The following is a 27,306-nucleotide window of genomic DNA, read 5'->3' as shown; positions in this document are numbered from 1 at the left end:
ACCCCAAGTTTGCTTTTCGGATCTCGTCCACCAGCCTCTGAGAGCCACGGCTACAGCTGCACCTGCCTCTCCAAGATGGTGTGGAGTCTGGCCATTGCCCTCCAGTTCCACGGAGATTTACCCTGCCCGGCAAGTCCAGAGCAGCACTCGCGGTCTCCAGCTTTCGCGTGTGCCTGGCGCCCTCCCCAGACCAGGCGGCACAGAGCGTCCAGACGCCCGGCCAAGGGCAGGACCCGCAGCACGCCCGCCCGCCCGCCCGCCCCGCCGCACCGCTGTCAGCTCCAAGGGCGTGGCAGGGCAGGGTTCCCTCCGCCCCAGCAGACAACGCGCAGGCCCCAGGTGACCACTTTCTGCGGGGCCCCGCCATCTCTTGAGGCAGTTATTTGGGGAGCCGAAGCCGGGGCGCTGACGGGAGGGCTCCCTGCAGCCGCTCGCCGCGGTCCTCCGGGAGCCGAGTCCCGCCTGGAGCACAAGCGCCCGGAACCGTGAGGACGCGGGTGGAAAGTTGGGGGTCGGGGCCGCGGAGCGGCAAGCCCGGCAGCAGGGCGGGTGTCCGCGTCTCATGAATATGCAGGAGCCACCTCCCTCCCTCCGTGACGTCACGGGCCGTCCCGGGGTGAGCGCTGGAGCCGCTCCGGGTCCGCGCCAGTGAGCGCGGCTGCCGGCGGCGAGCGAGTGGCGCGGCAGCGGGCAGCGGGCAGCGGAGGCCGAGCGCGGCGGCGCCCGAAGCGCAACCAGCAGGCAAAGCGAGGCGGCCGCGGCCCGGCGGGCACCGGCAGGCGAGAGCCGGCGCGGGCAGCAGGCGGCAGCGGCAGCTTGTTGGCGGCGGCGGCGAGGATGCGGACCGGGAGGCTGTGCTGGGTGCCGCTCCTGCTGGCGCTGGGCGTGGGGAGCGGCAGCGGCGGCGGCGGCGGGGGCAGCCGGCGGCGCCGCCTCCTCGCGGCTAAAGGTGGGTGCTGGGGAAGTTTCCTCCTCTCTGAGGGAGGCAGGGCGGGCTTACCGGTGCCAGCGCGGGGACCCCGGCTCTAGATTTGCACGCCCTCCCCTGCCGCATCTCCCCGGCCTCTGTGCGCTCGGGATCCCCGAAGTGAGCGCCCTGCGCCCTGGTCCCTAGAGGCTCCACCTGCAGACTCTGGCCCTACCCTGGGCGGGGCCCAGGGACAGAGGGGAAGGGGAGGTCTGTGGAGTCTGGACAACTTTGGGGGCTGTCTGCGGCGGAGTGGGGGCGTAGTGGGGGCGCAGCGGGTCCCAGCGGGTCCCAGCCCCGGGACTCCTTGGACAGGGCTCGGGAGCCGAGAAGAGGCAGTTGTCGACTCCTACCCTGAGGGAGGGAATCGGCCGCGGCGGGCGCCTTCAAAGGACGGAGCAGAGCGCTTTTCCAGCTCGGAGGTGGGTGGAAACTTGTAGGCTCCAGGGAAGCCCACCCCGCACCCCCGGCTCGCCTCAGGCTCCCCAAGGACAGCTGAGGCTCCCCTGGGAACGCGCGCCCTCGCGGAGTCAGAAGTGCGGGGTGTGACGCCTCCCGCTGCCTCTCCGACTCCTCTGGGGCTCCAGCGGGCGAAGGAGCCCACCTGACGCCTCTTCCCCGCCCACGCGGTGCGGTGGGCGATCCTGACCTCGTGCTGCTCCCTCCCAGGAGACAGCAAGGTCCCGGTGAACGCCCGGTGCCGTAAGGAGACAGTAGGCTGGCGAGCCGGGTACTTTGACAGCTGTCTGGGTGCACGGGGAGGGCGCTGGGGTAGGGGCGATGGGAGGGCGGATCTAAAAGAGAAGGTCACGTGCTGACAGGACTGCGTGGGGAGGAGGGGAGAGGGTGGAGCAGAGAGGGAGCTGGGTGGCGGTGGGCGCTAGGGAGGCAGTAGCAGATCTGGGCTGGAGCGCCCAGCTTAGGGATAACTTGTTGATTCTTTATGCTGTTGACGAGCAGGGTGTGCGCTCGGTTTGGGGGCTGTGGCCAAATCTGCAAGGTAACAAGAGGGGGAACGTGATCGCTGGAATCTTGTCTGACCATCATCAGGGGTCCGAAGGCTTTGCACCTGTAGATAAACAGGTTCTCTATTAGACGCAACCTGATTTTTCAAGCTGGCTTTGACAGCTTACCAGTGGTTCGGAGAAGGAATTTATACTAGGTTGAATTACTCTTGGAGGGTGAGGAGAGTGAGAGGTAGACAGTTTGCCTCCTCTGGACTTCAGGGATGCTTCTCCCACAACCTGTGAATGGTTAAGTTTGAAAAGAATAGGAGAGTTTCTGCTTATTCTCTAACTTTAAATTTTTGGTGATATGATTTTGAAACTATTTCATAAGCAGACATCCTGTTTCTTTTCAGCAACTCAGCGCCCCCCTCCCCTTGAGAAACAGTTTCTTTTTTGAGAAGACAAGGAAAAACTCATTATGAAAATATCTCAAAGTGTGGTAAAAGAGTCGCTGATAGGAGGCATCATTCTGAGAGACTGTTGTTTTGGTAAAAACAAGAATTAAAGACAATGAGTTTCCAAATCTTTTGCCCTCCTTGTTAAGGAGACACTTGTTAAACAGGAAAATGACCTGTTTTTGAAGATTTTTCATTACTTTGTAGCAGAACAAATGGTATATTTATAAACAGATGTCTGCAAACGGGAGCTCACAGAAAGTGAGGAAAAGGGAAAAGCTTGTTTAGGTGGAGGACCTGGTGTGCTTATGCACTGGGTAGAGTTCTCATGTCAGAATAGAAAGCTTTACAGAGATAGAGGAGAGAGATGAAAAAAAAAATCCAGGCTCTCAGTGATTCACGTGTATGTGTACAATTATGTTCATTTTCATCAACACTTTTCATCTTCCTCTCTTAGAATATACCCATTTCGCTGTGAAAACAAGCCATTTGTCTTTACAATGTAAAAAGTTGATTGGCCCTAGAGGAGCGAGAGTTGCCTTCTGAATCCCCCATCTCCCTTTTTTGTCTTCCAGCCACTGGGGGGCTGCAAAGAGCCCTGTTAGCTGCATTTTTTTTTTTTTTTAAAAGACAAACGTGTAATAGTTGATCAAAACAGAAACATTTATAATGACAGTTTAGTCGGTATTTACAGGACTGATTTTCTTTATTACGATGCACTTGCATTTTACATTCCCAAATCTCACATAATCTCCGAAGAACGTGTGCAATAGTAAAGATAGCTTCGTGCTGCCACTGACTTTGCGGTTTCTAAGGTTCATATCATGATTACTCCTGTCATTGAAAAAGAGAAAAATTAGGGAGACATGTGAAGAAGATTGAAGAAAAATTATCTTTCTTCCTGCATACTATTCTGTACTCACGTGTAAAAGAAAATTGGGAGTGCGGCTTCAAGTTGCCTGGCAGAGTTGAACGCACCCTCTGGACAACTATCTGGAAACACACCTTCGCAGCTTTGGGCTCCTGCAAGACTTTGTGTTTGTGGTGCATGGCTCATCTTGCCTTTGTATTCCTCGCTTCTTGCTGCAGGGAATTGAGCAGCTAATTCCCATACAACTATTTGGGGGTTTTCTCAGAATCACTGAACTCTTAGTGCAAACATATTCTCAATTTCTGAAATAATCCAGTGGGTAAGGAGCTATTACAACCACTTCTCTTTACTCTTTTCTATCTTGGCTACTCAAAAAAGATGAACATTCCTTGGATTCCTTGAGAAGACCAGATTCCCTTCATCCTGAATCACCTCTGGTTACTGGGCAAGGATGGGCTCACAGATCCTGTGGACTATGTTTTCAGACTAGAAAGTCACCTTCCTCTGCCTAATCCCTTCTGTTACTCATCACATGGTCAGGCTTAGCCCCGGCCTTCCCTAGGAACCTTTCCCAACTGGTCTTCCAGGTTGGTCTCCCCCAGAACACTGTGGCTCTCTCTCTGGTGTGCCTGTGCTCCTTGTCTGGCCCCAGCACTGCTCTGTGAGCCTTGAGGGCTGGAATCTCATCCTGCCTCCCTAGGGCCACAAGGCTGCCTGGTTTCCAAGTGTAAGCAGAGCATTCAGTAGTTATGGGCTTAGTGACTCCCCCTGTTTGCAATTGAAGTGCTTTTGTTTCTGGATGTAGATGTTTGAGATGTTTCTTCCTCTCCTATATAAAATAAAATTTGGACTTTGAGAAACTCACGTTCTAATCCAGGTCCTACTGCTTCCTAGCTAGATAATCTTAGGTAAATTAGTTAAACTTTTTGAGCCTCAGTTTCCTTATCTATACAATAGGGATACAAAAATCTACCTTGCAGCGTGGTTGTCAGGAGAAGGCTTAGAAATCTTTTAGCCTAGTTCTCAGCATGCAAATGACACTAAATACATAGTGACTGTAATTACTGATCACGTAAACACTGGGTTCTAGAGTCTGAGATTTGGTGAAATCCCCTTTTCTGACCTCTGGGCAATCCAGTAGCTTTGTTCATATCTTCTCCTAGCCCAAGCTCTGTTCTCTCTCTCTTTCTTTGTGTGTGTGCGCATGTGTGTAGAAACACCGTGTATAAATGGATGTGCACATTCATACACATTCGGCTTGAGCTGTGAAAACATTTATCACTTCCACCAGTCTGTGGATGCCCTTGAGGCCAGGACCCCCTTCTCGTTCATCTTAAAAGCCCTGGCACTTAGTGCAGGGTGGGCCCAGAGTAGGGACTTGGCAATGTGTGCTGTCCAAGTAAATAAGCCCGTCTCCATGGGCCAGGTCTGGAGGTGTGGGGCTTCAGGTCTCTGGAGGAAGAGCATCTGTGGTTGATTTGGGCTCTTAGGAGAAGTCCCTGCCCAGTTAGCACTTTCCTTTCAGCCCTGCCCTTCCAGGAAGCAGAGAAGCATTTTTGTTTTGCTTAAGACCACCCCTCTGATAATGCCTGTTTGCATGGAAGGAGGTAACCCAAGGTATGAAAACCAAATGGTAGCTTAAAACAGATGATTTTTGTTATTTGTTGTCTGGCCCACCACTAGTTGGCCCCTATGGAAAGTTTCTATTGGCATGGTAAGTTTGAGATGGACCAGAACAGGACTGAATTGGGGGAAGGCTACTAAGCTCGACATGTATTGAATAGGACAGATGGTCGCTATCTTAACCAGGTGGGGGTGCTATAACGAAAATCCCAGGAACTGGGTGATTTATAAGCAACCACAATTTATTTCGAATGGTCTGGAGGCTGGAAGTCTGAGACCGAGTTGCCAGGAGTGTCACATTCTGGGAAGAGCCTCTTCTAGGTTGCAGACTGCTGACTTCTGATTATACCCGCACAGGGAAGAGAGAAGAAGCAGGCTTTCTCCTGACTTTTGTAATAAGAGTACTAATCCCACTGATGATAGCTCCACCCCCATGGCCCCCTCTATTCCCAGTCCCCTCCCAAAGACCCTGCCTCCTGATGCCATTACTTTGGGATTAGGGTTTCAACAAATAAATCTTGGGGGAACACAAACATTCCTCTATAACAGTCATGCTATGGGGTTTGGGGGAACATCAGATAGAAGGTGGGGGGGCACTGGTCAGAGAAGGATACCTTGGGGGAGAGGCCAACTCAAACATGTACTGGGCCCTGTTCTTTAGCCTTATCCGCCAGTACTGCTTCTCAGTCTTCTGTTATTCTCTGAAGGGAACAGAAAGATAAGGCAAGTTTCAGATATCAAAGAGCTCACACTCTGTCTAGGGCAAACATCACACATGACACGAACTATTGGAGATCTTCATAGCTGACAGGAAAGGGTAGACTGTGCACTACAGACCTCAGGAAAGTCTTGGAGGAAAGGAAGAAATTGGCAAGGATGGGAGAAGTCAGGAAAGATTTACAGAGAAAATGAAAGGGGTCTTAATGGGTGAATAGGCACTGAGTGAGCAGATAGGAGGGGGGCAGGACAGTGAATGCAGGATAATAAGAATGCACATGACTGGCACACAGGCAGGAGTGAAGGGGGAGCTCAGCCATGGCCAAATACATTTCTTTCTTTTTCTTTTTATTAGCTTTTTTGTTAAGGTGGGGGAGAGGGAGAGAGAGAAAGAGAGAATGCTAAGCAAGGTTCACAAGCTCAGCACAGAGCCTGACTTGGGGCTTGATCTCAGGAAACTGAGATCATGACCTGAGCCAAAATCAAGAGTCAGATACTTAACCGACTGAGCCACCCAAGTGCTCCATTGTTTTTTTTAGAGAGAGGGAGAATACATTTCTGTATACTGATTACAGTGTTAATAAAGGAGCGAATGTTTATGGAATGCACATTATGTGCCAGGCACTTTTTTCAGCATTTCCCATGTGTCAGTTGATCTGGTCTTAACCCCAACCCTGTGATGCAGGTAGAATTATTGTCTCATAGTTACAGAGGAGAAAATTGAGGCTCGGAGAAGCAATATAACTTGCCCAAGTTCTCACAGCTTGGAGATCGTAGAACTGAGATTTGAAGCCAGAACAGTGTGGCAGACATGGATTTCCTATGTCCCCTGGGCTGACCTACCAGAGGGATGTGATGTCTGCTCTGGGAAGGGTCTGAGTAAGGTCAGAGAGGCTCTTGCTCTGTCTGAGCCTCGCTGTCCAAGAACATTTGGTTTCACTACGAAATTGTCAAGAGTAATTTTCTCTGCAAGCCTTATTCTGATTCACTTTGCCACAAGGAGTAAGCATGGCTTTTGTCTTCTGGCCCAGGCAGCTTGAAGCCTTCCTCACCTCCCATGATGCTTGGCCTCAAGCAGAGAAGGCAGCTGTCTGCATTGCATGGTCCAGAGATGTGCTTGCTGGTTCTCCTGCACCAGAAAGATCTCCCTAGATGGTCTTTCATTTAGGTTAAGTGTGGCTCTCTTCTGGTTCCTTTGTTAGGCAGGCAGGGTGAAGAAAGGTTACCACGAACACTTTGAAGTGCAGTAGATATTCTCGAAGGCTGGACACTGGGAAGAATAAGGAACGGATGCCAAAAGTGAGTGTGGCCTGGGTGGGAGGGGAAGGCATAGACAGAGTAGCAGGTACCTGACTACTATAAGGCTGCCTTTTCTTCTCATGTCACAGCATGATTACATGTGGTCATTCTTTTCACAAATTGTAGGGTCTGCAGCAAGAGAGCCAGAAATCAAACCAAGAGATCTTACTGCTTAGAGGTGGTTGTGATCCAGCACCATAGAGCCAGGTGATATCTTGGACCATGTCACCCAAAGCCCACTTCTGCCTCTTCTTAGTGGTTTTCTAATCCTTGGAACAAGGGCTTGTCCTTATAGATCCTCAGGACCTTGCTTGTCCCCAGCTCAGTGCCCTCTACTTAGATGAGTTCTCCCAGGGTCATCTCTGGCCCTGATTAATTTTTCTAGCTCACTTTGAAGCTCATTTGATGTCTGCCTCCTCTGGGATGATCTGGGGTACCAACAGCCCCATGTATGTCCAACCTTTACTCTCCCTCCAGTAATCTGTTATTCTGTCTGTGGCATTCATTTGGATGAAGGGTCCCCCAACCACTCACCTAAGTCAGAGCCCCAGGACTCCTCCAACATACTTCACTCTCCCCCATCATACCCCATCCTTCATCATGTCCAGTTGATTCTACCCATAAATATCTAGAACCTTCCCATGTCTCTCCATGCTCCTTGCTACAGGAGTGTTTACAACGAAAGTGCTAAATTTTAATTTTGACCTCCTCCTCACCCCTCCCTCACAGTGCTGTCAGGGTGGGTATCACCAACTCCAGTCCTACCAGGTCTCCAAGAAATTCCATCCCAATCATCATGAATCTATTCTTCACCATTCATGCTAGGGCCTGGCAGGGCCCCAGGGTTTTGAGAATAGCTTTGCACCCTTGGAATGGCTTCAAGCTTCTGTCTGTCACAGGCTGCCCCTTGTGGCGTTCACTGTCTGAATAGCATGGGCCCTCCATGTCCCTGGCTCTCTACTTACACAGGCAGCAGAGTCTTTGCTGCCACTGGGACTCAATACTGGAAGTCCAATTCCTACCTCACATTTCGTAGCCACTGCCCTGGCATGGGAAGGGGTGTGGTGGGCAGGAGAGAGGGAGTAGGATACCAGTTTTTGTCCTAGAGGAAAGCAGCCCTTCTCCCACCTTATGCCTCTCCCATCCCTTCCATGACCCCTTCTAGCAGCTGAGATAGCCCTAGAACAACAGCTAGGACAGGAAGCATCTGCAGAGGACTTTTGCCTGTACTCTTACAACCCAAGCCTCCTCTGAAGTAGGGATACATGAGGGCCAGTTGCCTTCTGAGAACAGGGAGTGTCACCACTAATGATAGTTTCTCTCAAGATAGTTCCCAACTCTGCAGCCTTCCATAAATGTTGATGGTTTTCCCTTCACTTCTCATCGGGCCTCTTCTCAAAGAATTTTCCAGCAATTTCCAGACAGCAAATAAGACCATCTACCAAGAGCTGACTATGATTGAGGCACTGCTCTGAGTGCTTTCTAGGTATTAAAACTCCTTTCCTTCTAGCCACTCCACTAGATGTGTGCTCTTATCATCCCTGTTTTAAAGGTGAGAAAACCAAGGCCAGGAAAGTTAAGCTACTTACCCAGTTCACCCAGTTAGTAAAACAGTAGAGCTGGAGGGGCGCCTGGGTGGCTCTGCGTTAAGCCTCTGCCTTCGGCTCAGGTCATGATCTCAGGGTCCTGGGATGGAGCCCCACATCAGACTCTTTGCTCAGTGGGGAGCCTGCTTCCCCCTCTCTGCCCTCTTGTGATCTCTGTCTGTCAAATAAATACATAAAATTAAAACAAAAACAAAAACAAAACAGAGCTAAAGCTGGGATTTGAATCTGCCAAGTCTCATTTCATCATCTGCCCTCTCCTCTGCTGTGTAGTGATTCTCAACCCTGAGTGCACAGCAGAACCACCTGTGACAGTTGTTAAAATAGTGCTGATGCCTGGAACCCAGCCCTGGAGACTCTGCTGCCATTGCTCTAGGCTAGGACCTGGGATTTCCTTTAAAGCTCTCATGTCTTTCTTTTTTTCCTTCTTTCTCTCTGTCTTTTAAATTTTATTTATTTATTTGAGAAAGAGAGGGAGAGAGAGAGCATGTACAAGCAGGGTGGAGGGGCAGAGGTAAAGGGAGCAGCAGACTCCCCGCCAAGCAGGGAGCCCACACTGGGCTGGATCCCAGGACTCTGAGATGATGAGCTGAGCTGCAGGCAGACGCTTAACCACCTGCGCTGCCTGGTGCCCCAAAGCTCTCAGGTATTTCTGATGCCCAGCTAAGTCTGAGGAGCACTCACACTGGCTACTAACAGTTCCCCAAGGATCCGCTTTGTTTCTTTACGTGGGTTGTAAGGCTGCTTCCAGGTGGGGGCTTTGTTCCTCTATATTTTACTACCTCCAGTTTCCCCTATTCAATTGCCTGTTGCCTTCCTGCTTCCCCAGGCAGACTATGAAGCCCTCCAGGGGAAGACCCCTGGTCACCTCTGTGTGTCCACTGTCCTGCACTGTCCACTGAATGGAGAGTGTGGAGGGAGCAAATGTGCCCCAGGGTGAGGCGACTCTGCTGGCTGCGAGTCCCTCTGGGCTGTGCCCTTTCAATTCTCCTGGTGGGTGCCCCTTCGTGCCCTTGGTCGCTGCTAGGAACTGCTCATTGGGCCTCTCCCCTTTAGTTATCTGTCTTTCCAGACCAATTAACAGCATTACTTTGCAGAAGTTGAAAACACTCTGCTCTACGGATGAGTCAGGAGAACATTAGCCACACTGAAATATGTGAGGACATCACGTTCAGCCGATGCTACTGGAATTCTCACCGAGAAAGGCTATAGATGCCACTAAAAGTGCTTCAGTGGCGGAAATTTGACATAAATTTTGCTGATTAAAAAAAAAAAACCACACACGCATACATCCTTTTTGTGACTTCTTTGAGTGTCCATGGTATCTATTGCAGTATATAGTGAAGCCAATTGGCGGTCTTCAAACCAGTGTGACAACAGTCACTGTGGAGAAGGAAGTTTTGTGACCTGGACCCACTGATCCTTGTGGGTCTAGGGGGCAAACCATTCACCCCCCGGGGGTGGCTTTTTGCCACCTCCCTCCTTTACTCACAAGCATTCTGGTATCCACCTTGAAGTGCCTCTAAATGCCTTTCAAAAGGATAAAGTGCCTACAAAAGACGGTGATCAGATTTAAGAAATCTGTTTTGAGACTTTGGGACTCAACTCCCTCCCCCAACAAAATCCTGTGTCCTTTTCCTTTTCTAGGGCCTTACCTCTCTAGTTAAGGATATTTTCAGAAGTTTGAATTTAGTGTTAAGTCCGTTCCTGGCTCTTTGATGTACAGCCTGCACATGTCACACAGCTGGCGGTCACCATGGTTACCCAAGAATGCAGCAGCTGCAGGTCCATAAATTTTCAGAGAAGAACCATTCAAAACTGTTAATATTATGTCAAGTTGATGTGTCATTTTTCCAATTTGCATGGATAACTGCATTGCAGCAAATTAATTAAAACAGATAAATGTTAATCTAATGCATGTCTCCTTGTAATTAATGAAATATAGCCATTACAGGGGTATTTGATTTATTGTTTTAATTTATAAAATGCTGAATTCTCCTATAAAGTAAGATATAGTAATAGAAGAAGCTGACCCATATATAGCATTAGGAAAAATAATCACATTTCTATAAATTAATCACTCTCTAAAAGGATATAGTTCATTAACACCATGAACTGAAAGTGTTAGATGTAAATTAGATTAACCTTTTTAGTGACACTTCCATTTATATTGCGTATTCTCTTCAAACTCAAAGCACTTTACATATATTAATTCAATTAACCCTCCCCAGACCCTTGTTAAGTAAGTACATATATCAAAGTTGGAAGAGAGGAGAAATGAAACCCTTCAAAGATATTGAAGTCCTGGTCTTCAGATGCATTATTTATGATTTCCTCTGCAGCGGTACAGTTTATCCTGGACTTAGGGAGCTTGAGAACATGGGTGGGTATTCAGGCTCGCTCTCTGGGCTACCGGGAAACACTTAGCGTGTCACTCTGTACATGAAGCTGGAGATGCTTCTGCCTGATGCTCAGACCAGATGCTCTAAGGAAACTTCTGCCTACTGCCTAAAAGGTACCCCAGCGGCCCTGGGTTTGGCTGCCAACAGGGCATTGCCAAGTGGGTGCAGGTGACAAGAACTTAGTACCCACTCAGGCATCCAGAAGGTCACCTTCCCTTGTGCGGGCTGCTGCCTCGCCTTTAACCTCCTCCTCTTGATCATCCAGACACTGAGGATGGGCCAGTCAGCAAGACTTCGGGATGTCAATGGGGGAAAAAACAGGAGTTACAGGGAAAGGGAAATGGGGTCTAACCTTCCATTTGGTCTGCTGGAGGTGTAACTCGTGGTTCCACACCTACCGTGGGCAATGTTAACCCAAAGGAATGGATCAGTAATAGTTAGATAGGAAATAGAGGGTAGAACAGGTTTGGAGTGTGGGAGATTCTTTTCCCTGCCTCCTGAGTTAGAAAGTCACTTACTCTGATCCTCTAGGCCCACAGCAAGGGCAGTTTAAGTCCACACAGTCCTAGAATTTCAGCTCATTGTGCTCTGCCAGCATTTCCTGGCACACATCTCTTTGCTGTAAACTGCCCCAGCTTTTTCCCTCCAGACCCTGTCTGGGAGGGATTAACAATCAGGACTTAGAGCCAAGGGTTAAAAGACAAGCCATCACTCAGAAATTCACAGAAGCTCCGGGGAATGGAAGGAAGTACTGAGTTTGCAGTTCATGGGATTGTAGCACCCTTCCTCCCTCTCTCCCCCCTCCCTCCCTCCCTCCTCCCTCTCTCCTCCCTCCCTCTCTCCCCCTCCCTCCCTCCCCCCTCCCTCTCTCCCTCTTTCCTTCCTTCCCACCCATCCCTCCTGCATCCCTCCTCCCTGCTTATCTGCCTCCTCCCTCCTTCCCTCTGTCCATTCCTTCCTTCTTGCCTTCCCTCCTTTCTTTCCTTTTTCCGTGTTGTTTTTATTTTGTTGGCTTGTTTTTATGGGACGATGAATAAACACTCGGAGTAGGAGAGAAGGCTGAAAGTATTCATAATAAGAATCAAAACAATTTCACGTTCAAGACCTATATTTCACCTTCCTGGCTTAGGTTGGCCATTTTTTCTAAAGGAAAGCCAATGATTTCAGCTTTATTATAGCATCATCAGAAATACCAAGATGGTTGTATTTTGCTTATTAATTTTAAAATTTAGGACTTTTTAGTGACCTTCTTTTAGTTAGATACCACGAATATGGCTTTTTCTTTTTCTTCTTCTTTTTTTTTCTCTCACACCTTTTTTCTCTTTGAACAAACCCCTGCCTCCTTTCCACCCTAATTCTTCATTGGTAGATTTCAGCCCTCCTACCTAGAGGAATTCAGAGTCAGAGGATCAGAGTCAGACACCAGCCAGGGATCTTTGCTCGAAACTGTAGCTTTTCCTGGAGTTTTGCTTCCAGGCTTGTCCCACCTCTGCTTTGTTGCAGAGCCCATGGGGGAAAAGATTAAGGGCTGACAGAATTGTTGAGTCCCCCTTCAGCACCTGTGTCATTCCACCTTTTCCCTACCCTTCAATACCTCTTCCTGCTAACCCCTATGCTGCTGGGGTCTCTCTTACCTTGGGGACATGAAGGTCTGCTTTTGGAGGTAGGATTTGGCTACTTTCTGGAGCCCCTCTTTGAAATATTATGAATAATTGTAAGAATCATTCTCATCCTCATCTTATGGTTTGTTTTCTTAATCCAATGGACAAGGGGAGGAAGTGTTTTTAGAAAACTTTGCCACTTCTGGGGGTCAAAACTACCTACCTACTCTTACTAAAGATGGAGGACTTACTATGTGGCCACAGCTTTAAAGCAAGTCACCTTGCTCACACCTCCGACCACATGGGCTCCTGTGTAGGAGATTTGGGGCCACGGGGACTCCTACCCAAGTCTACAAGACACTAGGAGCTAAAGCTCGACTTACATCATCTTATCAGAGAGGAAGCACATGTGACTGACTTTCCAGGACACTAAGGTAATGAGACAATGATGTGTGGTCTCATTTGGTGATGTTTGCATTTAGGAAGAGAGAGCACTGCTCCACTGTAGGGTTAAGCAGTCACACCTTCGTGGCATTTAGGGCAGCATGGTGGGATGTCTGGAGGGTGTAGAGAATGTGTGAAGCAGATGGGTCTCTGTCATGGCGCTCAAACCCTATTAGAGTGCTATTAGTTCCCGTGCCCAAATTGTGTGCATGAGTCTATGAGACATAACTTCTGTCATCTCAAAGTTGGCAATGGCCAGCTACAGATCCTTAGGAAACTGGGCTCCTGCCTGTGCTGGCTTCCAGCACTGGTGGGTTTTGAGTGTCTTGTCAGCCATGGGTCCTGGCACAAGACAACCTGGTGCTTAGTGTAGACAGCGTCTGCAGCTCTGAACCCCGGTTTCCTGCCTTGTGGGGTCTTCTTGTGCCTCTGTGTGACTTCATGCCATGCCCCATCCACTGCCCACTTTTGCCTGCCTGGCAGCCTGGCAGCAGCCCTTGTGGTGGGCACGTCTTCTGGGAATCCATCCCTGTGCACCTGCTGGCCAACCCTCCCCCATACGTAGCTGCCATACAGACCTCCACAGTGGCACTTACCACATTGTATTGTCACCTGTTGCCTGCCCCTCACTAAACTGTGCATTCTTCAAGATCAGTATCTTTGATGTCCTCATTCCTATGCCCCCAGAAGTTTAGGGTGTAGGGTGGGTGGATGAGTGATGTCTGGAGCTCCCTGGAACCCCAGCTCTTTGCAAGACTGGGATGGAATTTTCCTTGATTTAGCTTTCTCCTTCATCCCCCTGGATGCCCAGCGCCCGTCTTCCCAGGGCAGACATACCAGAGTAGGGCTGGTGAAGCAGGATGATTTGGTTAGGAAAGGTCAGCATTGCAGGCCAGGCAGGGGCTCTCTCTGGCATGTGCTGGTGCATTCCAGGATGAGGAGATGGAGCTGGGCTGGAGGTGGGGGACCTGTTGGGTGTGAGACAGGCTAGGTGGCTGCTCATCAGCACCCTGGGGCTGGTGATGCTGGGGCCCATTGCCAGAGTGTATCTTCTTCTGGGATAAGTAACGTAAATTACCTTTCCCATCAGTGAAATAGCTTAGTCATAAGCTCCATCTTTAATCTATAGCATTGAACACTGCACATTCGGGAGGACACCTTCCGTCTCTGCACTGATGGGAATTTTGTTGTGACCACAGGCTGCTGCGGGTCTAACACTCTACCCACCACACTTTTCTGTGTCACCCTGTGGATCCTGTGTGTTCCCATCAGCATTCTATTAAACTCTAAATCATAGAAGTCTTATGTATGTAAGTCATGGCTTCTTTTCCAATTAGGTCGTTAAAAGCACTTTGATATGATATCAGATACATGGGTATGTAGAGGCAAGGATGAAGTTTTGAATAGGAAAAACTTTGTCATCAGTTAAAATGGGACAGCTCCACAGGATGAGGCCCATGGAGTTCTCCCACCATAGCCAGGGATGCAGGCGAGCAGGAAGAGGGGTAGACTTCTAGATGTGCTGAGATTTCTAGGCTGTGCATGTAGTCCACAAAAAAATGAGCAAATGGGAATCTCTCCAAAGTCAGAACATTTACTTCTAGATCCAAGGATATACTGGTTTGTACTGAGCATTCAAGCTTTGGCACTGTGCACAGGGAAACCCCACCCACCTTCCCCATCCAGACCAAAACCTAGAACTACTGGCACTGGCTTTGGAAAGAAAAGCTCCTGGGTAGGGAGAGTGGGCAGGGATGTGAGCTATGAAGCAGGGGTGGAGCAGGTGGGTAACAGCTCTGATACTGACCCTGGCATCTCCCTTCTAGGAGCAGAGTTTTTTGTTTTTTCTGTGATTAAGGCTGCCAGTCCCTGCATGGGCTGGGGTAGGGACCCAGAGTGGAAAGAGATATCCTCTTCCTGGAACTCTGGCTCAAGTGGGAACATTTCCTTTTATTCCCACATCAAGGCTAGAGCTTGGACCCAATTGGGTTTTACTAAAGTCTGAGGATCCGTAATAGTGACATACACTGAAAGGATTATGAATGTAGACCACCTGTTTACATACCTGTCTGAACCAGTGGCCTCTTTTTTACAAAAAATATTTTTGTAGTGCCCTCATTCTTATCCTGAAATGGAATTTACTGATATTCTTACTTGCTTATATACATAATTTAACAAATCAGTGTAATGCCTTAACTGAAATTTAAAGGAACTCAAAGGAAAACATATACTAAAATAATGTGTGATGTCCTGAGCCCAACTCTACTGGAGGAAGTAGTGAATTAGATGCTTGCTGTGAATCTCATAGCTGTAAATGCACAAGGATCCAGGTGTGTTGTATTGGCAATTCAAACGTCATGGGCAGTATTGAGGTGATGGAATGTTTAGAAATGGTGAGGTATTTCTGGTGAGGTCCTGAACAAGACAGAGTACACTCTAGCTTCAATTTATAGGATGGCTGTATTCCTAGAAAACTCGGGGTTTATTAAAGCTACACAAAGAATAATTAGCTGACCTACTGCAGTGCCACTGGCATAAGGAAGAGACTGTGGAGCTCTACATGATGTGCTGGGGAACATTCCACCCAAGAGATGTTGACTCCTGCAACACATTCACTCATTCACTTACAAATTCCCAGTTCTGGGCGCCTGGATGGCTCAGTTGGTCAAGTGCCTGCCTTCGGCTCAGGTCATGAGCTCAGGGTCCTGGGACTGAGTCCCACATTGGGCTTCCTGCTCTGTGGGGAGTCTGCTTCTCCTTCTCCCTCTGCTCCTCCTCTCTGCTCATTCTCTCTCTCTCTCTCTCAGATAAATAAAATCTTAAAAACAAAACAAAACAACCCCCCAAATTCCCAGTTTTAGGAGACACCAAAGATGGATCCCATATGGGCTTGGAGGCTGAAATTACTCTGTAGGGTAGATAATTTCTGGAACTAGAGTCTTTCTGGGTGCCTTTTGGGGAAAAAAGAGAGAATGCCACCTGGACAATTGAAAGAAGTTGTCACATTTCAGAAGATCTTCTCAAGAATAAGACTTAAACAGTGAAATGTGTTGGAAGGCCTCATAAAGCCCATAAACCATGTGCTGGAACATTATTTAGGCCAAGGAAAGAGGACTGCTACTTTGCCTCCTCAAGTATAGAGATATCCCTTGGTCTTTCCCCTCTCCTGCTTCTCTGCTCCGTAAGCAGAAGAGCGGGCTGGAGGGGAGGGGGAAGACTACACTTGGCCCCTCCATCAGAGACTAGGGAATGCCTTGCCCTTGTAGGGGGACAGGGAGAATAGATTTTCGGATCAGATAGGAGATTGATGTTAAAAATGACCTGGATTGAGCCTTAGTAATGGAAAGGAAATGATAAGCTGTGGAATTGGGCTGGAGTATCTTTGAGTCAGTTTCCATACAGTGGGAAAGAGGAGGTTGACATAGCGTGGTAGGGGGCAAAAATAACATCACTTTATGTTTCTAGCCCAATGGACTAAACTCCAACAAACAAGATAGAGTACTTGTTATGGTCAGCACTAATATTTCAGAGTTAACACTGGTCTCTTGGATGGAAAATTCTTCTGTAGTGGTCTCACTGATAATGTAGAAGACGAGGGTTTTTATTGTGTTTTGTTTTTAATCCCCAGGTATCTTGTTTTTCTACCTTCCTTTACATAAGCTTGAGGTGTTACAAAGAGAGAGGCTGAATTGCCAAAGAGTGTGTCAGTAACTTTGAGATGAAAATGCATTTTAATATTTTGATTTAATAGGAAATGGTATATCCCCTTAATAAGTAGTTCAGTGACATTTGGTAGTTCAGTAATATTTGACTTGGAGTGGAGTTTATAAAAATTTCAGCCCAACAGTAACATCAGGGCACTAAGGGATGTATGTATTTCTGAAATGAGAAGACCTGGTTGACATTCTGATTCTAAAATCAACATCATCTCTTATGCGTCACCATATTTTCAATTATAATGGACTATAAGCTGTGAATTTAAAAGCAGCTTCCCAGCAAGCTCCCGCACAGACCCAGCTTGTGTGGAATAAAGAGAAAAGCCTGGGTGGGAGGGAGAATTCTCACGCCTACTCTTCCAACTTAACTTAAACTAAAATGCTTCCTTCTCCCCGGCCCCCCTCTCATTTAGGCCCCCAAAACACGCACATTGGTTCCTTGGGGATTTTTTTGAAAGTGGAATCTTCTCTAACTTCCTGGGGAATTTACATACCGATTTGCCTGAAATGATTGAACTTGGGAAAGGTAAAATCAAGGCAGTAAAAGCCTGAGGTTGTATGAAATACCTCTGACAGCCAGACGAAACTATTTCTAACAGAGAACTTGGGGAGTAAAACAAGTGTCTAGGGCATGGTGTTCTGTTATCTCTCTGGCATTTCAAGATAAATTCAGACCTTTTCTACTTGTTTGTTTCCTGTTTCAGCATCTTCTCACTCTCCAAGTAAAAAAATGCCCTCCATGGATTGTGTCCAGTTCCGGGTGTGGTGGTCATTGACAGCAGTTAAGGTCAGGGTGTTACTTAGGCAGTCCTAGGGTGCAGTGGTTTCGTGGAGTACTGGTTTCGTTTTGTTTGGTTTTTGCCAGGAGGCTTGGAAGCAGACCTTACTACAACAGACGATGGTCACAAAGCTGGGTCTGCGATGGCCCCTGGTTTACCCATAGCCAGCCCAGGATGAGGAAGGGTCAGCTCTTTTCCCCATCCACCCCATTCAGCAGGGCCAGAGGAATAGGACAGTTACTGAGTTAGGTCGAACCTGCTACCAGTGGCTTGGAATCAGGGGCCTCCTTCCCAGAGGGGATGTGCAATCCAGCCTGGAGATTATGGCATGTTTTGACCCCCTCCTCAACATGCCTTGTTATCCGACTTAGTGTGATGATGGATGAGACAGTAGCCATGAGGGTGGGGGGAGGGGATGCATGCAGCCATGGACGTGACTGTAAGAGACACCAGCAGTGCTCCTGCCGTTTTCATGCATTCAGGCTCTGCTTCCAGTACCTGTGGCCATTTGCCTTTCTTCCTTGCCAGGTTCTTCCTGGCCATGAGAGCTTTCTCTGCCTGTATGTGTGCCAGGTCAGAAGACCAGGGAATTAACAATTCCAGGAATGGTCCTCAACCCATGCCTGATGGGAATCGGTGGATCAGGAACCCAGCACCCTCATCTCTCTGGGAGAGAGTACCTGCAGCCTCGCATACAGTCCCCCAAGGTCCTCCGAGGTCCCCTGAGGCCTGGGCTCCACACACCTCCAGGGGTGCCTTGCTTCCCCGCTTTGCTCCTGAGTCACTGCTCCACTCCTCTCCTGGTCTTTTCTGACATCCCCTCCCAGAAACACCACCTGCACCCATATCCTTGACTTAGGTAGCGCCTGCTTCCGAGGGACCTCAAACCGACAGAGGGGGTGAGTGAGAGATGGTATTGGATAGAAGGTATTGTTGTGCTCTGTCCAGGCTCCTCCTCCATCCTGTTCCCTAGGGTAGGTCTTATACTTCATTACCTGGGCGCTGGGGTTCCATGGCACATCCAGTCAGTCTCGCTAGGCCACCCTGCAGCCTCAGAGGGATATTGGGAGGACTCTGCTTGGCCCTATTATGCACTCCTTCACAAGCACTCCCTGCAGCAAGGCCCTGTGCAGTGCTCTGCAGCCAGAGCTGGCTGCTTGCACCAGGGCCTGGGGTTCTCAAAGCTCCTTGAGAGCGGGGTGGCCCCAGCTCCTTCCCCCAGATCAGGCCTGAGGTACCTGCCTTTCCTCCGGAGGTGACATGAGTTGAATTAGGCTGAGCGCCTGCCGCACACAACCATTCACGCGTCTGGGGGAACATCTGGCCTCTGACGGCAGCCAGATTTCTCCAGCATTTATTTTCAGCATTCTCCCTGAACACCTATCGGTGAGTTTGCAAGGCAGTTTTTACCTCCGTCTGAGGCCCTCCCTTCACTGACACGGGCTAGCCTGGGGAACGGAAGACCTCTCCCCTGCACCCACCCCTGCATGCTCACTGGTTTGAAAGAAGGTGGTCATTCTGCGATTGATTTCCGGGAAGGCACTCCAGAATCAGACTGGTGGGGATTCTGCGCATTCTCTGAGAGAGGGAGTGCACTGAGCCACTGTCCGCCTGAGCAGTCTGAGGGCAGTGAGCCCCTCAGCTTAGCCTCAGTCCCATGGCCCTGCTCAAGTGGATGGGGTCTCGTATTTTTTATGTTTTTGACAACCACATGACTTAATTTCAGGGTGAGTGTTATCAGCATATAAAATATATGTAAATAGGCCATTTCAGGTGCTGAATCCAACATCTAATTTATTTAAAAAGCTCTCTTAATTCTGGGTGGCTGACTGATGTGCGGCGTGTAAATAGCACAGGGATCCTGAGTTGGTGTATTGGTCCTGATTATACCACTTAGAAGCTCTGCGATCTTGGAAAGGTTGCTTCACTTCTCTTGGGTATCAGATCCCTCCTCTCTAAGATGGGTATTGTAAGTCCTATTTCAAGACGCTGTTAGAAAACAAAGTGAGCCTGAGGACATAAACACTTCGTGTACAAGAGTCTGGTGTTCTGGTCATCTATTGATACCCAGCGAACTACCCCACAGCTTAATGATGGAAAGGAACCGCTTTATTATGCTCCTAGATCCCGTGGCTCCGGGATTTAGATAAAGGGGAGGGAGGGAGGGAGGACAGCTTTCCTCTGTCCCGTGGTGTCTGCGGCCTTAGATGACTAGGAATTGGTGGGGATCGTTTGGAGGTTTCTTTATTCACACATCAGGTGTTTGGGCTGGGCCGACTCAAGGCCTGAGCTCAGCTGAGGCTGCTGACCAGAGCCTGCACATGGCCTGCACTGTGGTTTGGCTTCCTCCCTACATGAAGACCTTGGGATAGTCCTCTCTCTTACGTGGTTGGTCAGGGCTCCAGTGCACAAAGTAGAAGCTGCAAGGCTTTTGTGGGCCCAGCTTTGTCCCTCACCTGAGTCCTCTAAAAACAGCCCCTTCTTACCTCAGCGGTAACTCTCACTAGATGGTTCTAACTCATTTCTGTTTGTCTCTGACCTTGGCCTTAGCCAGACTGGTCACAACTCTCCCACAGCCCGTGAAAGAAAGGATGGAGGATGTTTATTTGCTATGCAGCAGGCCCAGGGCACACCCTATGTGGGGGGCAGCATATATGGTGAGAAGTCTGGAGGACAGACAGGTCCCTATAGGAGGTTGGACCCGGAGGCCAAAGGGAAGTGTGGTGATGGTGGTAAAACTTTGAGGATGGTTATCCCTGTCCTAGAGACTTTACACTCATCAGCTTACGTCACCCTCACAGGAACTATGTGAGGTGGGGCCCATAACTTCCCCATCTTATAGGAAGAAGCTGAGTCTCCGGGTAAGCTTTAGTAAGTCCGTAAGTACTGGCATTGGGGCTTGAAGCCAGATCTGGCTTGACTTCAGAGCCTATGCCTTTATTACCACTGTGGTATGCAGTCTCCTGCTTGGTGACACATTTTTATATTTTCTCTATTGTGCATTAATCATTTTCCCTGACCCATTCTATACTCACTGAGGGCAACAGTGTGTCTTCTTCTCTTACATTCTCCTCCCGTGCACATGGAAGACCCTCAGAAAGTAACACCGAAGCTTGGCAAAGAGGCCACCGTCCCTTTTCAGGGGCCCAGTGAAATGATTGTCTTGTTAGCCGCACCAGTGGGGCTCTGGTGGGTTGAGAGCGTCGAAGGCATTGTTGCTTATATCCTAGTATCCAAAGGAAATTTTGTTCTAGTTTATTGTTGAAGTATGGGTTTTGAAATTGAAACACAGAAGATCTACTAAAGGGATGTCCCATTTGGAATGGGCTCTCTTTTTTTTTCCGTTTTCAGGTTAAAAGCAATAACCATGAAACAAACAGAAAGAAAATCCTCCAGAGAATATTGTGAATGGCTCTGACAGGTTAAAGCTGCTGGATAAATGTGGAATTTACATGACAAAAACCTGAGCACAATGCAGATTGTCAGTCACCAGTAATATCATCGCCTGAAAAGCTAAAAATCTTAATTACAAAGATAGACCACATAATTTATATTTGCTGGTTAAGTGTCCTTTTGCCTGAGGAACTACTGTAACTATACTGTTGCTCTCCCTGAACTTAACTTCACCAGGGCTGGGACTGCTTCCTGCCCTGACCACTTACCCCACCTCCTCTCCCTGGGTTGGGCAGGCTGCCAGGAGCGCAGAAGGCTTCGGGAATAATGGGAAAGACAGTCCTCTGCCCTCATGAAGATGTAAGTTTTAGTGGGGAAACTAAGTAGCTGACAGATTAAAATATTAAATGGTGATTCTGAACAGGAGGGCAAGACAAGCCTTGAGTGAGGCTGGAGGGCCAGGGCTGGTGGAGATGAGGGAAGGGGATGATTGCTTTGAGCAGGAGTGGGGGAGGGCTGCTGCCTGAACACCTGCCTGACACCTAAGAGCTCTTTCATTCTCTAGAGGCAGCACTGTTTCCTCTCCCACCTTGCCTCCCTACCTGCAGCCTCATTCCAGATCCCCACTGGTGGAGAGAGATCATATCTCCTCACCTGGGACGACTTCCATGAAGCTTTACCTTTCTCCTCCCACAGTTGTGCCGTGATTCTGACCTGTACCTACCTCAAATAGAGTTCATGCCATCCTTTTTATTTTTAATTTGAAAAGCTGTGTTTACTTACCAGATGGATAGGTCTGTAAAGAAGCAGAGCTCATGCCTGAATTCATCCCTGTTTCCCAGCCTGATAACTAACTTTTGATTGGGTGAGTGAACGAAGGAATGAATGGATGTTGATTCAATCAGATGCCTTGTAGACTCTGGAGGAGGGAGATGACATCAGCAAAAGTCCCAAGGTCAGGAGAGAGCATGGGCCATGTTGGATGCAGGCTGAACCCAGCCTGTTTGCCATAGGCTTCCATCTGAGGCATGAGAAGAACAGGCATCCCTTTCTGATGTTGGGCCCTATAACCCTGAGCTAGAGGGGGATGGGCCAGCACAGGAAATGTTCTCAGGCACTCATGTGTCACGCTCATCAAAGGCAAGCAATTTCCCTTGTTTTTCTGATTCCTTTTTCCTGCTGAGTTACTGCTTGTGAGACGTCACCATCTATCCATCAGTGGGGGCCCCCATGTTTGATGTTATCCACACTGCAGATGCAGCTGGGACCATACAGAGACAGCTCAGGCAGGGCACCAAGGCTGCATGCAGTCCTTCCCAAAGGGGGCCTGGGGCCAACTCTTACTCTGAAGGCTGGCCAGAAGAAAATGCTGTTCCAGTCTGATTGAATACATTGTTGTCCTGGGTTGGAGTATGGCCACCAGAACCCTCACTCCATAGTCCTGTCTCCTAGGATCGTGGCTGTAGATCGGGGTGTAGAACTGCCAATAAGGACCAAGAACATAGCTGACCCACTTTTGGAAGGGCTTAGTGATCACATGGTGCAGGTACCCCACCTCCAGCACTTGTCTAAGAGGTGTGGGAGTAAATTATATATGCTCATTTTCCTGAGCTCTGTCTTTCTGTTGTTCATATTTCTCCCTCCTCTGCCTCCATAATTACTTTTTTCCTTTGGTACAGCATGCATTTCTGTACAAAAGACTGAATTCCATCATAGCATGTGATGGGACACAATGAATAAAATAATAAATTTGATTTTTTCCCAGGGAGGCATGATGAACCTGGAAGACACAGCTGGCAATGGTGTACTTGGTGGACTGAGGGAATAAGCACTGGGGAAGGGAGATGCATTAGGAACCTACACAGAAATACACCTGGCAGCCTGTCTCCTTCCAAGGGTTGGTGTATGTCTCTGAAGAGTCAAGATTGGACAACAGTCTCATGCAAAGGAAAGCCAGCAGGTCTAGGAAAAGAGCTACTCTGTGAAGCATTGTATATCATGTCTCCTTAGGTATACCATATTCATTAATTCTAGGATGATTTTTTTTTTCTCAAATGTTAGCATCTTTAAACTCAGGATGAGTCTTACAATCAATGTCCTCAGTGTTATGAAATGTGATAAGTGGTAGCGTCATTCATTGGCCTGTTTGCTGTCTGATCTCCTCCTGTTCTACCATTGCTCCACTTTATGGCAGGGAGCAACGTTCTCCAGCTGCCTTGCCAATTGCTCCTGACTTAGGTACAACCAATGGGAGGCACTGGTGGAATGCTGGGGAGAGAGGAGAAGGGAGAAGCCAAAGTATTTCTCCCTCTCTTTCTCTGCCTGGAGTGGTCTCATTGCTGCTATACATCTGTCCTTGCTAATTCCCCTCCTGCAGGGAAGATATGGCAGGGTTTCAGGTTCTGCCATGTGGCCCCAACTCTTGGGCTCTGGTGATCCTTCCTCTTCCATCTGTCCTTCCATCCCTAGGTGGTAGTGGCTTCCTGTCTTGCTGTTTGCAGGTTAGCTTCCCTATACAACATCACTTGGATAACCAATTCTTTGCATTAAACATCCTCTACTTGAAATACCTACCTTGAAATACTGTTTTCCTTGTTAGGTCTTGATTAACACAGTGATGCATCATCATAAGATCAAACATTGATGAGCCCCATTACTTCTTTTCCCTGATCCTCACATTCTACCAAACCAGTCAAGTTAAGGTTACCAATGGTCCCTTCAATGCCAATCTCAGAAGACTCTTTGAGGTCTGTGGCATTTAACAATGTACCTATTCTCTTTTGTTGAATCTCCCTTTCCCCTGTTTCCTGGGGGAATCCACCCCTTCTTTCTCTTTGCTTCTTGAATTTCCTCAGTGTTCTTTTCCCAGACACCTCTTCAATAACTCCCTTGAATGTTGAGTTCTGCAGATTCCAAGGATTCCTCTGTCCTTCTTTTCACTCCACATGCTCACACCCACAGCTTTAAATACAACATCTCTGCAGTATAGGACTGTCCCCCAAACTTCAGATTCAAAATTCTGCTATCCTTGGGTTGTCTTACAGATCTTCCAAATCCAAAATGTCCTTGGTTGAACTCCCCCTCTTCATCCCTGGCCCTGTATCAGTTCATTCCACCGTATTCACTATCTCAGGAAATGGAGCCCTACCCAACCTGAGATCCAGACTAGAAACATCAGAAGGTCGTCTGAGACTTTTCTCTCTGCCTCCCAAATCCAGCTGGTTTCCAAACTGTATACCCAATGGTGTATATAAATATTTAACAATCAGCTCTCTGCAGTGGGGGAGAAGCCCTCTGATTGGAGGCACTTGCCAATTTTTTTTTTTTAGTATAGATATTCCCATCATGGCTGTGATTTTAGGCTACCAGTGTGATATCACTGAACATGGGCTTGGGAAGGGATGTACACAATCCGTTCTTGTGAGCTGGTATACAGCATCTGTTCTTGTGAGCTGGTATGCAGCATCCGTTCTTGTAAGCTGGTATGCAGCTGTTCCACATACCCCTGCACTATCGCCATTCTTGTATTCCGGATTCCCTGGCTCAGCCTCATCAAGGCCTCTGTTGAGATGCCTCCTTGCTGCCTTTTCAGTCTCTTTCCTTCCTAGCCATCCTTCCCAAAACCTGAGAAAATCGGCCCCTATCTGAGAAGCTTTGGGAGTTTCCTATTGCTTTGGAGAAGACCAGAGATAGATTATTCTTGGCCTTGATTCTAGAGGATGTGGCCATGCCTACTCTCTTCCCAGGCTTCACACTGGACTTGAGTCACTAAGGGGCTGACTCTCTTGACATTTTTCTTTTCTTTTCCTTCTGTGCCTTTCATCACTTTAGCTGTTTTAAGTGTGCAACCATGTATTTGCCTGGTGAGCTGTGCATCGATGACCACAAAAGAAACCAGGGGATGATTCAGCTTTGCACCTGGGGGGCTGGGAATGGGGCTGGAGGGCTCTTAAGATAAGGGCACAGGCCCCCTCAATGTGTCAGTCATTTTAGGCTGCTGTAAAGGCTCTCATGAAACAAATTACAGTTTAGAGGACCATATCTTGGGGAAATTACTAAATAGGTCATGAAAAACTGAAGGTTTTTTTGGATATGTGTTATGTTAGAGAAGACAGACTCAAATGCAAGCTGTTCCTCTGCCCAATTGCTAACCCTTTCTTCTAGAAATAACAATTTACTAAATGCCTTCTTGAGTTGGGCCCTGGAGATACAGAGATGAGCAAGACACAGCTGAAGCTCACAGGCTAGTGGGTGACTATGGAGTCCCAGTACTTCTGTCTCTTGTTCATATAGGGAAGTCAGGGGAAGACTTCTGAAATTAACCTCAGTCAGTTGGTGCTTTCACCCCATCTTCCTCTTTATGCCTGGAGCCAAAGTGCCATCAACCCTATGACATGTTTCCCAGTGCTCTGGTTTTGGTGGGGTTTTGATTGAAATAGATGACTCTGAAAAGCTGCGTGTAAGAATGTATCAGTATATATTATTCATTGTGTCACCATTGTGTGTGTGTGTGTGTGTGTGTGCACGCATGCACATACATCCTTACCTCTTTCCTCTTTCCTAGATTTTATGGCAAGGTGGGGTGAGGTGACGGGGAAGTGTAAATGAAGAGGAAGTTCCCACCTCTGCCTCTCATGGGGCTCACACTCAAAATATGGATTCAAATGGAGTTTCAACAAATTGTAGAGTAAAATTAGGTGATAACATATGGTGTGCACCAGTTGGTTCTCTAGGTGGTCTAAAAGTAGAGAAAGGAACATGGATTTGAGTTATAGAGTGGCAACTTGCAGTGAAGACATTTCTATATTTTCACAGATGCAAGGATTAGAGAAATGCAATCTGGTTCTTATCCTTACTGCAGGGTTTGCTTTTTCAAGGAACAAGAAAGACTAGAGTGTTTCCTTGAATATTGTTTATTTTATTTATTTTATAATTAAAAAAATACGTTCTCATTGTAGAAACTTAAGGAAATACATAAAAAGTAACAAGTTTAAAAATTTGCATTAGAAGATTAAAAATTACCCATATTCTCCATCACTCAGAGATAATCCTAAAATATTTCAGAGATTTTTCTATGCATATTTTTACATAATTTAGTTCATACCATATATACAATTTATATCTTGCCTTTTTCACTTAACATTATCACATAAGTATTTTTTCAGGTTATTAAAAACTCCTTATATGCATTGCCTTTAATGGCTACAAAATATTTCAGTATGTGAGTATACCCTCATTTATTTGAGCAGTCATTTTGTCAGATATATTAGTGGTTTCCATTTTTTTTATTATGAATAATCGTGCAGTGAAAATTTTGTGTCTTTTTATGTCTTGGGATACAGTTCTAGAAGAAGTTTCAAAGGATAAGGACATCTAAGGTTCCTGAAATGTTTTGCCAAACTGCTTTCCAAGAGGGAGTCTTTGGTTTATATTCCTATTTATATCCCGCGATTTCTCTATCCTTTACTATCATTTTTAGCAGGCATAATTAATATACAGTAGACTGCACATATTTCAAGTGTACAATTTGATAAATTTTGATATGCATATAAACCCATGAACCCATCATCACCACCAAGATAGTGGGTACATTTATCCCCTCCCAACATTTCCCCACTCCCCTTTGTACTCCCTCCCCACAGACAACCACTGTTCTGCTTTCTGTCCCTATAGATTAGTTGGTAGTTTCTAGAATATTTAAAAATAGAATTATACACGAGGTACTCGTCTTTTTGTTTGGCTTCTTTACTCAGCAGGATTATTCTGAGATTCATCTGTTGTATCACATATCAATCATTCCTTCCTTTTTATTACTGAATAGTATTCCGTTGTGTAGATGAGCCACAATTAGTTCATCCATTCAGCTGATGGACATCTGGGTTGTTTCCAAATAAAGCTGCTATGAACATTCATTTACAAGTCTTTAGTGAACATATGCTTTAATTTCTCTTGGGCAAATACCTAGGAATGGAATGGATGAGTCATATGGTACTTGCATGTTTAACTAACTGGCATCTTTTGTTAGTAGTAATTATCTCTTAGGATAAAACAAGTGCATTATCATGATAATAATAATAATAATTCTTTTTAAGTGATTTTAACTGGCTTTTTGGACATTATACTGATTCCCTGATCAGAGATGAGGTGGGGGAGGAGTGGAAGTGAGGAGGGGGACAGAGACCTCCTTCCTGCCCCACTTTTAGGTATTCAGCAGAGAGAGAGTGAAGGGGATAGTCTGTGCCTACTTTCTACAACTCCTGCTCCCCACACTGGGTCTGTAGCCTTAGCTCTGCAGTTGATACCTCTAGACTTTCCCCCCTTTTTCTCAGAATAGACTCAGGTCTTCTGATCTCTGGTTGGAGTGTCCTGCTTGGGTTCAGCTTCCTTTCTCTTTACAGTACTTTTGGTGAAGTGACCTAATCCTCCTCTGCCTGTCACATCGCCCTTCATCTTGTCTACACTGCATTTCTTGTTCCAGAAACACTCTA

At 47.5% G+C, this 27,306-nt stretch overlaps 1 protein-coding gene across 1 annotated transcript in view; it reads left to right on the top strand.

The window, feature by feature from the left end:
* Positions 1–316: 316 nt before the first annotated feature.
* Positions 317–27,306, top strand: part of CLSTN2 (calsyntenin 2) — a 630,232-nt gene continuing 603,242 nt past the window's right edge. The window contains exon 1 of the mRNA XM_045088847.1: positions 317–949. Coding sequence (XP_044944782.1) covers positions 838–949 — 112 coding nt within the window. The 5' untranslated portion in view covers positions 317–837. The remainder of the gene's footprint in view (positions 950–27,306) is intronic.

Source organism: Mustela putorius, unplaced genomic scaffold (assembly GCF_011764305.1).
Source record: "Mustela putorius furo isolate JIRA1106 unplaced genomic scaffold, ASM1176430v1.1 tig00003834_pilon_pilon_pilon, whole genome shotgun sequence".
Lineage (NCBI taxonomy): Eukaryota > Metazoa > Chordata > Mammalia > Carnivora > Mustelidae > Mustela > Mustela putorius.
This window is presented reverse-complemented; position numbering and strand designations above follow the sequence as displayed.